Source organism: Notolabrus celidotus, chromosome 17 (genome assembly GCF_009762535.1).
Source record: "Notolabrus celidotus isolate fNotCel1 chromosome 17, fNotCel1.pri, whole genome shotgun sequence".
In the NCBI taxonomy this organism is placed as follows: domain Eukaryota; kingdom Metazoa; phylum Chordata; class Actinopteri; order Labriformes; family Labridae; genus Notolabrus; species Notolabrus celidotus.
Window position 1 is genome coordinate 31,661,411 of NC_048288.1, and position 12,450 is coordinate 31,673,860.

Here is a 12,450-nt window from a genome sequence, read left to right on the forward strand (position 1 = left end):
AGACGGAGGAGCTGTCGATGAGGATGGAGAGGTTATTTGTTTTTGAGAGAATGGATTTAGTGCCAATAAGAAGGACCTCCCCATAGGAAAAGAAATTCAGAGAGGAGATCTCAAAAGTGTTTCATTTCTGTCTCCTAGACAACAATTAGATCTGTTTGAACGCACAATGAGACTATAGCTTATGTCTCCTGTTTCTCATTCTTGCCTCCAGAAAAAAGTTTCAAAAAGTCTCAGCTTAGTCTCCCTTTCAGGTCAAAAGGAGATCTGGTCAAACTCTGAAATGGTTCTCAGGTATTCCTCAGGTGTTGTGACTCCTTTTGGGCTCAGGTGGAGAAATCAGGGAGCTCTCTCAATCTAACCTCATCCATTTGTTTTAGTCAGACTCAGTTTTTGTGTCTCAAGTTGAGCTCAGATGGAGCAAAGAAAGAGCCTGAGCTCATCTTTTCATCAACATTTATAGTGCCCTGCAAAATTAACATTTCAATGTAATTGTCCACAAACTTACAATCCTCATTAAAACATTTGAACCACTTCAAGATCAGATATTTAGATGTCAAGTGATCTCTTCTTTGACTTCACAGTATGGTCCTTCCTTTACAAGTCTGTGTGGAACAAAACAACTTCACAAAGATTTTGTGGATTTGAGAGAAATGCAAAGGATAGTGATTTCATACAACAGGTATGACAGACTATTTATTTATTTCCCGGCTGGCCGGTCGACCATTTCCTGCATGTCTTCCCCCGCTCACTACTCCCCACATGTCCTGTCTCTCTTCAGCTGTCCTGTCAAAAGAAGGGCCAAATATATTTAAACAAAGAGAAGAAAATCATCCATTAATGAGATCTCTCATTTAAGTCTCAAATAAGACTCATGACATGGTTTAACTATTTCTCCTTGTGAATTTTAGGAGAAACTAATGAGAACAATTTGAAACTTGAATGAGGCTGAAGTGAGAATCTCAGTTTTGTCTCCAGAGACTTAGAAGAGAAAGCCTTGAGCAGTAACATGTTCCTCTGGGTCTGTTTGATCACTGTTCAGTAATAAATAAAGGCCTGGTGCTGATGAATGGAGCCAGCTAGCTAAAGAAATGTTTCTGTTTGCTCACATCCAGCAGAGCATTGTTGGACATGGACACAATGTTCTACGTTTCTTTAAGATTACACTTTCTGTAGTTTTCTTCCTTTGGTGTATTTAAAGCTCTACGCTTGTTTTAAGTCATGAAATGTTAAAAATGATAAACATGAACAACCTGATCCACAAACAGACTCAACGACGACTGAACACACCGCATCCCCGGTTTCATTCTTCACACGTCCTTCACACATTAATGAGTTCATAGCTTCAGGTTCCACACCCTGTGCAGCCCACTGTGCCTTCAAGCAGCTCCACTGTCTGCTGTCCTCAGGGATTCACCCTCACTGACACGCTGAGTAAACACAGAGCGGAGGAGGAGCTCCCTCATGGCCGATCAATGACGTTTACAAAATAACTGAGGGATACAATACGAGCGTGTCAGGTGTGTGTGTGTGTGTGTGTGTGTGTGTGTGTGTGTGTGTGTGTGTGTGTGTGTGTGTGTGTGTGTGTGTGTCAGAGTCTGTGAGTGGGAGGTTAAGGTTGTATAGATTTATTGACAGCATTAAGTTGAAGTGTTGAATAATACAGAGAAGTCCACTGAAGTAACAGCAGCACCTGCTACCTGCTGACACACACACACACACACACACACACACACACACACACACACACACACACACACACACACACACACACACACACACACACACACACACACACACACACACACACCTTCTCCACATAAGTGACATACTGTGTGTAAAATCTCATGACACCTGATGAGAGCTGATGTTTCTGTGGTATCTGGTTTCTCTCTGAGTGTTTGTCGGCCATGTTTGTTGTCATGGAGACAGAGCGGTCTTAAACGGGAGGAATGGACGAAGTATTTGACTTTAGAAAGCTCGATCGTTCCTCTGAGAGGAAGAAAAAGATTGCAGGAGAATCCCGTTTGCCAAAATCGAATGGCTCCAAAAGTAAGCGAAGTCGCCATCGGCTGTCGGAGCCTTAAAGAACCTCATCATGGGTTCAGCCGAGACGCCTGACGTGAGAAATAAATGACCTGTTGACAATAAATCTAACGATGTGGATCTACTTCCTGTCAGGTTTTATCCCTGCCTGGAAAGATAACATGATAGAATCCGCTTTGATGAGTTAGAAGAACTGAACTCAAGATTCAACAGCAGAGTTCTGATGTTACCTTTGTTCATGAATGAGAAGAGTTTAACCTTTAGAATGGAATGTTACTTTGAAGGATAGAATGTTACTTCAAAGAATAGAATGTTCCTTTGAAGGATAGAATGTTCCTTTAAAGAATAGAATGTTTCTTTGAAGAATAGAATGTTACTTTGAAGAATAGAATGTTTCTTTGAAGAATAGAATGTTACTTTGAAGAATAGAATGTTCCTTTAAAGAATAGAATGTTACTTTGAAGAATAGAATGTTACTTTAAAGAATAGAATGTTTCTTTAAAGAATAGAATGTTTCTTTGAAGAATAGAATGTTTCTTTGAAGAATAGAATGTTTCTTTGAAGAATAGAATGTTTCTTTGAAGAATAGAATGTTTCTTTGAAGAATAGAATGTTTCTTCAAAGAATAGAATGTTCCTTTGAAGAATAGAATGTTACTTTGAAGATGTTACTTTGAAGGATAGAATGTTACTTTGAAGAATAGAATGTTACTTTGTAGAATAGAATGTTTCTTTAAAGAATAGAATGTTTCTTTAAAGAATAGAATGTTTCTTTGAAGAATAGAATGTTCCTTTAAAGAATAAAATGTTACTTTGAAGAATAAAATGTTCCTTTGAAGAATAGAACGTTACTTTGAAGAATAGAATGTTCCTTCAAAGAATAGAATGTTCCTTTGAAGAATAGAATGTTTCTTTAAAGAATAGAATGTTTCTTTAAAGAATAGAATGTTGCTTTAAAGAATAGAATGTTACTTTAAAGAATAGAATGTTTCTTTAAAGAATAGAATGTTACTTTAAAGAATAGAATGTTTCTTTAAAGAATAGAACGTTTAAATGAAGAATAGAATGTTTCTTTAAAGAATAGAATGTTTCTTTAAAGAATAGAATGTTCCTTTGAAGAATAGAATGTTCCTTTGAAGAATAGAATGTTTAAATGAAGAATAGAATGTTTCTTTAAAGAATAGAATGTTTCTTTGAAGAATAGAATGTTTCTTTGAAGAATAGAATGTTTCTTTAAAGAATAGAATGTTTCTTTGAAGAATGGAATGTTTCTTTAAAGAATAGAATGTTTCTTTGAAGAATGGAATGTTTAAATGAAGAATAGAATGTTTAAATGAAGAATAGAATGTTTCTTTAAAGAATAGAATGTTACTTTGAAGAATAGAATGTTTCTTTAAAGAATAGAATGTTTCTTTGAAGAATGGAATGTTTAAATGAAGAATAGAATGTTTAAATGAAGAATAGAATGTTTCTTTGAAGAATAGAATGTTTCTTTGAAGAATATAATTTTGCTCTCAAGAAAAAATGTTGCTTTCAGAATGTTGCTCTGGAGAATAAAATGTTACTTTCAGGAATAACATTTTGACATGAAGAATATAATTTTTACTTTACATTATCAGAAACATCCTGCTCTGTTCTTTGTTTTGGGGGATTTTTGTCTCTTTCATACTTTATCTCAGATTCAGGGTTCAAATCTTACGGCCATATTTCATGGCAGCAGTGAAGGAAGCTTCCAGAGTGCTGTGACCTGTGTGCTGTAGAGGTTCTTAAAGGAACAGTACCTGAAATGAAGTGTTTTAGAGGCAGCACTCTGAGATCAGTGTTAATCATCTGTCCTGATATTTCATGTCAGCGTGTATTTTAACAGATGATCCTGTGTTTTGTGTTTCCACAGCGGGGGCGGGGAACAAGGCGGGCTGGGCGTTCGGTCTCGGCCTTGAGAGACTGGCGATGGTTTTGTACGGCATCCCGGACATCCGTCTGTTCTGGAGTCAGGACGAGCGCTTCCTCAAACAATTCAGGGTGACGGACATCGAGCAGTCCGTCTGCTTCCAGGTAAAAAACAGCGACACACAGGAAACACTAACCGTGAGAACATTTAACGACACCATGAGTCAGAGAGACGGCGGTCTAAGGTTCTCATGAACCGTCAGAAATGAGTCCTCACTCAAAGTCTGACTCTCATGGACTCAGTAAGTCCACTAAGGTTAGTATAGGTACCTTTGTTCCTTTTTACTTGTGCGTATTTACAAGTTGGAAAAGGTAAAGTCTCCTTTCCTTTCCTTCTTGATTCCTTGTTTCCTCCCTCCTCTTCAGGCCTTTTCTCTCTCCAGCTCTCCTTTATCTCACTCTTTCTTTCCTCTCCTGTACTTCCTCTCTCTCTCCTCCTCTCTCTCTCCTCCTCTCTCTCCGTCTGTTTATTATTCCGTTCAGTTCTGTTGTTCAGTCGTCCATTTGTCTCTCTGCCTGACTGAGTCTGCAGCTCAACATTTACACTCAGTAACCTCTGCCTTCAAACACTTCCATCTCCCTCCATCAGCCTCCCACAAACTCACTCTGTGTGTGTGTGAGTGTGTGTGTGTGTGTGTGTGTGTGTGTGTGTGTGTGTGTGTGTGTGTGTGTGTGTGTGTGTGTAATGGTTCATTGAGTTGTCTGCAGTGGTAGTCAGTAAGAAGTCAGCCATTTTGCTCTGACATCACAGAGCAGGACTGAGGGTGACGTCAGGCCATATCTCAGATTGCGCAACGTGAATTAAATGTGTCAGAGGTTTAAACATCACATACAGATGAATTATCACAGTTTAAGATGTTTGCATTATTTATTATTCTATTGTTGTTTTGATCTTTGTTTGACTCCATCACTCGTTCCTGCACCCGGACTCTTGAGCTGCAAACAAAAATTCAACTCTTTCATTTTCAAACCTTAAAGTTTTAAATCAACAAAGAAGAACTTTTTCTGCTGACTCGTGTTTCATACACATCTCTAGATTGAAGTTTGGTTCTTTCACTAACTCCATTTCACTCTCCACCCTGTTGTCTTTTTTTGACAGAGTGTGTGTGTGTGTGTGTGTGTGTGTGTGTGTGTGTGTGTGTGTGTGTGTGTGTGGCTTAGCTTTTGTATCATTGTGTGTTTTTATCCGTGTGTGTTCTCGCCCCTTAACCTCATGTTTAAAACATTTTGACAGTAGGAGCTCACATCAGCTGCAACCAGTCACTCTCCCTGACCCCAGCATCGTCTTAAAACACACACACACACACACACACACACACACACACACACACACACACACACACACACACTAACGGTTCACACAGCGGTGACTCTGTCCTCGCTAAAGGTGTTCTTTGTCGACTCCAGTCTTCACTAATGAAGAACATTTCGAGGGACTGTTGGAGGGCACAGAGGAGAAAAGAGGAGAAGAAAGGAAGGAGGGATGGAGAAGGGGGGAAGGAAGGAGTGGAGGTTAGAGATGGACTCTTGGAGGATGTAGAAAGAAGAAAAAGGAGTGAACAAGGGAAGGAACCGGTCAGCTGGAGAAGGAAGCATGAGAAGAATAAAGAAGGGATGATAAAAACAAAGAGAGAACGAAAGAAGGCAAAAGTAAAGTAGGAGGAAGAGAACAGGAAAAGGTAGAAGACAAGTAGACAGGAAGGCAAAGAAGGAACAGAGGGAGGAAGAGAGGAAGGAAAAAAGGAGGAGATGACTGAAAGAAGGAAAAAATGGGGAGGAGGGAGGAATGGATGGGAGGGAAAAAAAAGGAAGAAGGAGAGGAAAGAAGGAAAAAAGGAGGGATGAGAGGAAGCTAAGAAGAAAAATGAGGGAAGAATTTGTTGGAGGAAGGAAGGAAAAAGGAGGCAGGAGAGGAAAGGAAAGAGGAGGGAGGAGGGGACAGAAACAAGGAAAAAGGAGAAAGAAGAGGAAGAAATTAAAGAAGGATAAAGGAGGGAGTGATGGGTGGGAGGGAGGATGGAATAAAGTAAGGAGGAGAGGAAGGAAAGAAGGACAATTAGAGGAAGGGGAGGAGGGATAGAAGAAAGGATCAGTAGAAGAAAAGAAAGGAAAAGGAAGGAAGGAAAAGCAGAGTATAAGGAAGAAGATAAGAAATAAGGAAGGAGGGAAGTAAGTAAAAGAGGGAATAAAAAGGAGGGGAGGGAGGAAGCTAAGAAGGAGGCAATGGAAGTGAATAAGGAAAGAATGGAAGGAGAAAGTTGGTATTGATAACCAGAGGAGAAGAAAGAGAGAGCATCGAGGAAGAGAAGAAAGAAATGAAAACTAAAATTTGGAGCAGACAGGAAGAGAGCCGTAAATTTTAAGGAAGCAATTTAACATTTTTACGGCGGCGTAAAATCTGAAGAATTGAAAGACGAATAAAAGAGAAAGAAAAAGGAAGGAGATAAACAGACAACCTCTATAGATCTGAAGGGATGGAGGGATGGAGGGATGTCAGCTGAGGACACAACCTGCTGCCCATCTCTCAGTCCTCTTAGTTTTATTGATGAACTCAAGTCCTCCAGAGGGACCAGGGGAGCACGGCTCATCTCCTGCCCAGGGTCAGTGCACCTCTCCTGGGCTGCAACTCTCCACCTCTCCTACGAAACCCTCCACGGCCCCCCCCATCCACAGGTAATGAGCTGTGACCGTCAGGGGGCCGAACAGGAACCAGGCTGTTTGTGTGTGTTATCTATGTTAGTGTACACACACAAACAAAACACACACACAAACAAAACACTCAAACACACACACACACACACACACACACACACACACACACACACACACACACACACACACACACACACACACACACCAGGGAGCTGCCCGGTGCCACTAAACTGTGAAAGTGCTGAACAGCTGAATGAGCTCCAGGAGGAACATTGTTTGTTTACTGTGAGGCTGAAAGTATGTGGATACCTGTCCACAGTCACCTCTCTCTGCTCCTATCTTACAGTTAGAACATGAAACAATCCGTACCTGACTGACGCCATCTTAACACACATTCACCATCTGATATTAGACACTAAACTGTCCTACAACCCATCGATCCGTCTGCTTCTTCAACATTAAGCATAACTTACCACTAATCTCTCCACCCATCGACCTGTTTACCAAACCAACCAACAAACTGCACCATCACCTGCTCATCCAATCAAACCAGTAAACCAACAAACAAACCAAATCTGCTCATCCAGACATCAAACCAACTAATTAACCAACTAAATCATCTCCTGCATATCGAAAAACCGAACCAACAAACCAACCAACCAATAAACCAACCAACCAATCAATCAACGAATCAACCAAAATAGACAACCCACCAAACCACCACCCGCTCATCCAGAAACCAAGCCAACAAACCAACCAACCTATCAACCTACCAACCATCGAGCAAATCAACCAACCCATCACCTGCTAATCCAGACATCGAACCAACCAAAACAACTCCAACATGTCCAGAAACAAAGGCTACCAACCAACCAAAGAACTATCCAACCCCCCAACCAACCAACCAAACCATCTCCTGCATATCCAGAAACCGAGCCAACTGACAGACCAACCAACCAACCAACCAACCAACCAACCAACCAACCAACCAACCAATCAACCAAAGAACTATCCAACCCCCCAACCAACCAACCACACCATCTCCTGCATATCCAGAAACCAAGCCAACTGACAGACCAACAAACCAACCAACCCCCTAACCAACCAACCAACCAACCACACCATCTCCTGCATATCCAGAAACCAAGCCAACTGACAGACCAACAAACCAACCAACCCCCTAACCAACCAACCAACCAACCAACCAACCAACCAACCAACCAACCAACCAACCAACCAACCAACCCCCCAACCAACCAACCAACCAACCAACCAACCAACCAACCATCCAACCCCCCAACCAACCAACCAACCAACCAACCAACCAACCAACCACACCATCTCCTGCATATCCAGAAACCAAGCCAACTGACAGACCAACCAACTAACCAACCAACCAACCAACCAACCAACCAACCAACCAACCAACCAACCAACCAACCAACCCCCCAACCAACCAACCAACCAACCAACCAACCAACCAACCAACCAACCAACCAACCAACCAACCAACCAACCATCCAACCCCCCAACCAACCAACCAACCAACCAACCAACCAACCAACCAACCACACCATCTCCTGCATATCCAGAAACCAAGCCAACTGACAGACCAACCAACCAACCAACCAACCAACCAACCCCCCAACCAACCAACCAACCAACCAACCAACCAACCAACCAACCAACCAACCAACCAAAGAACTATCCAACCCCCCAACCAACCAACCACACCATCTCCTGCATATCCAGAAACCAAGCCAATTGACAGACCAACCAACCAACCAACCAACCAACCAACCCCCTAACCAACCAACCAACCAACCAACCAACCTACCTACCTACCTACCTACCTACCTACCTACCTACCTACCTACCTACCTACCTACCTACCTACCTACCTACCTACCTACCTACCTACCTACCAACCACCCTTTTGTTTATTATGCTTTTTCATGTGTTGTGTGTAACAGCATGATGGATGCATGAACTGTGATTGCAGCCACTGGTGGTTCTGTTGTTCAAGACAAATATATCTCAGGGGTCAATAAAGTTTATCCTTATCCTTAACCACCTAATCAACCAAACCATCATCTGCTGTTTCAGACAAACCAAAACCCAACTACCTGTTCATTAGTATACTCTCCTATCTACAAGCTTTCACATCTAACTTAGTACCTCATTAATCTAATTATCATCACCTTACCATGCAAGGATTCCAACCAAGAAAGAAAACACCTACCCGTCATTACCTCAACATGCTTTCCCAAACATCCACCCATCCATCCTACCAACTATCGACCTACCTTCATCCTGAACCCTCTTACCACCTGTGCACCGACTTAACCAATCATATCATGTGTTTAAAAAGCTGTGGTTAATGAACATTTCAATGATCAGCATTCAAATCAGGAGTGAGAAGAGGTTTACAGCGGAGGGTTCTCAGCTCCTCTCTGTGTTTAAAGATGTTTCTCAGGATGAAAGTCAGAGATGATAAAGTCTCATCTCCGTCTGTCTCTGCATAAATCATCTGATCTGTCCTGTCGTCCTGATTAACTTTGATTTGCTGTCTTCGTGTTTTTCTCTGCTTCATGTTTTATTTCTTGATTGTAACCTTTAACTACCTTATGAGATATTTGTCTCTTCTGTTCTCTCCTTTCCTTCTTATTTACTGACCAATATCTTCAATATTTCTTTGCTCATTTTTATTTATCTTCCAGACAGCTAACAGCTCCGCCTCATCACTTTAGAACCGTTTAAGAGAGACTCAAACTGTTTCTGTACCAGGCTGTAAACATGTTTATTTCTGCTGTCACATTTAACATGGGGCTCTATGGGGACTGACTCACTGCAGGAGACACACTCTAGTGGACACTGGAGGAACTGCAGGTTTTGGGGGTTTCTGCTTGCTACTTTTAAGTTGGCTTCCAGTGGATAGAAGTTTATCTAACACGTCCTGTATTTGTTTGTTCTCAGTCCCTCAGTAAATACCCGCCTCTCCACAACGACATCTCCTTCTGGCTGCCGGAGAGCAAAGACAGCAAAGACGGGCGAGAGAGCTTCACAGAGAACGACTTCTACGAGCTGGTGCGCTCCATCGGAGGAGACCTGGTGGAGAAAGTGTCACTGGTGGACGAATTCACACACCCAAAGTAGGAAAACACACACACACACACACACACACACACACACACACACTTGTACTTTTTTGTGTACTCGACTTGATTGGGGGTGTCTGTGAATTGGTCAGTGAGTCTGTCCCTACTTCACTACTAGCTATGCTACCAAAGACTGAGCTTACCTGTGAAGGTGGGGATAACAGATAGTGATAGAAAGAGCTACACAGCTGCAGAGAAAGTGCACTTTAGGTGCATTTGGACCAAGAGTTCCTGGGTCTTTTAGCCCCCAGAACTACTTTCCCCTGAACTAAAAGGTTCCTGGTCCCCCATTGTTGTCTGCATTTCGACCGCGGGCTGAAGTCCCGGGTAGATTGTGTAAATCAGGCCAGTGACGTATGGAGGAAAAAAAAGTAAATGCACTACACCACCAGACCAGTAGAGGGCAGTAACACAAAGAGGAATGCCATTCATCACAGATGACACCATAGAAGCAGACGGACAGGCAGGTATCATTCTGAGCAACACAACAGTTAGCCTGTTAGCATGAAGAGACTCAGCTGGTCTGTTTTAGATGGTGCTATATTTCATCACAGATGGATTCACTGAATCAACACGTGAGAGGAGATAAGCGCGAGTAGCAAAGACGTTTCAACACGGCTTTAAAATCCTTTGACACTACACCACCAGACCAGTAGAGGGCAGTAAAACAAAGACGAATGCCATTCATCACAGATGAATAAAACATTGACTGTGAATGGTTTTTGGAACATTTTGAAAAACATAATTTGAAAAACATAATTTGAAAAAAAAACTTTGAAAAAAAAAGTTTGAAAAAAAAGTTTGAAAAGAAAAGTTTGAAAAAAAACTTTGAACAAAAAACTTTGAAAAAAAACTTTGAAAAAAAATTTGAATTTTTTTTTTTAATTTTTTTTTTTTTTTGAGTTAACAAAAAAAAATGGAATTTTTTTTCAAAAAAAAAATAATTTTGAGAAAAAAATGTGAAAAAAAAAAATTGACAAAGAAGCTGACCCGGAGACAGTCAAAAAGAATATTTTTCTCAAATTTGAAATTGTGCTCCAAAAGCAGAAAAACATGAAAAAAAGTGAAAATTTTGCACTTGCGGTCAAAAACATGAAAAAAGCAATGAATGAATCAACACGTGAGAGGAGATAAGCGCGAGTAGCAAAGACGTTTCAACACGGCTTTAAAATCCTTTTGAACTCAAAAAGCCGTGATCGCAGAGATCGGCCGGTGTTTTGGTTTAAACGGCGACCCTGTTAACTGGAGACTCTCAGCCGGATGCATCCCTCATAAACGTCTTTAGACCATCATTAAATATCTGATGAGGATATTTTGAAATCTTAATAAAAACTAAACTAGTTTGCATTCCCAGGAACTCCCTCTGTGTTTCAACAGCTGTGTAAACTCCACAAACACTGACACGTTCAGCTGAAGGTCTCCAGTTTACAGGGTCACTTTTAAAACCGGAACACCGGGAGGAGAGACGCATTCACGGTGGGCTGAGAGAAGACTACTGTTACAAGCTGCTAAATCAAGAGAATCACAGCTTCTTCTTTTGAAAAGTACACACACATACAAAAAAGATAGAACAAATAAAAACTAATGAAAGAAAGAGAAATCAAGAGAATCACAGATGGAAAAAACAATGACTGTGAATGGTTTTTGGAAAAAATTGAAAAAAAAAAATAGAAAAAAAAAATTTGACAAAAGAAATTTGACAAAAAAAATTGAAAAAAATATATTGGAAAAAAATATATTGACCAAAAAAAAAAATTGGAAAAAATTTTTTTGACAAAAAATATTTGGACAACATTTTTTTGACAAAAATATTTTGACAAATTTTTTTTTTTGCTACAAAATTTTTTTTGCTACAAAAAAAGTTTTGACATTAAAAAGCACGGCTTCAAAATCCTTTTGAACTCAAAAAGCCGTGGCAGAGATCGGCCGGTGTTTTGGTTTAAACGGCGACCCTGTTAACTGGAGACTCTCAGCCGGATGCATCCCTCATAAACGTCTTTAGACCATTATTAAATATCTGATGAAGATATTTTGAAATCTTAATAAAAACTAAACTAGTTTGCATTCCCAGGAACTCCCTCTGTGTTTCAACAGCTGTGTAAACTCCACAAACACTGACACGTTCAGCTGAAGGTCTCCAGTTTACAGGGTCACTTTTAAAACCGGAACACCGGGAGGAGAGACGCATTCACGGTGGGCTGAGAGAAGACTACTGTTACAAGCTGCTAAATCAAGAGAATCACAGCTTCTTCTTTTGAAAAGTACACACACATACAAAAAAGATAGAACAAATAAAAACTACTGAAAGAAAGAGAAATCAAGAGAATCACAGATGTGTGTGATGTTATTGTGGACGGAGGGAGGAATAAAAACACTGAGGTTAATCTACCAATCGGACACGTTCAGCATTGCAGGCCCCGCCCCCTGAAAGTCCCAGGACCTTTGCAAAGTACTACCCCCCTAGCAGGGGCTTTTTAGGGGGGAGATTATCTACCCCTGAACTAAATTTAGACCCTGGACCCTTGCACAAGAAATGACGAGCCATAGCTCCAGACGATATTAACGATTTCTACACTGTTATATTTTTATCTGCTCATGAATATTTGACGACCAATTTTAGCATGTTTCTGCTGATGACTGTGAATTCT

The 12,450-nt window shown here is 40.8% G+C and overlaps 1 protein-coding gene across 1 annotated transcript; it reads left to right on the top strand.

Moving 5' to 3' along the window:
- Positions 1–1,949: 1,949 nt before the first annotated feature.
- fars2 (phenylalanyl-tRNA synthetase 2, mitochondrial) lies at positions 1,950–9,800 on the top strand. Its single transcript, XM_034706994.1, has 3 exons — positions 1,950–2,049; positions 3,910–4,097; positions 9,621–9,800. Exons 1-3 carry the CDS (start codon positions 1,950–1,952, stop codon positions 9,798–9,800), a joined length of 468 nt encoding a protein of 155 aa, XP_034562885.1.
- Positions 9,801–12,450: the final 2,650 nt, after the last annotated feature.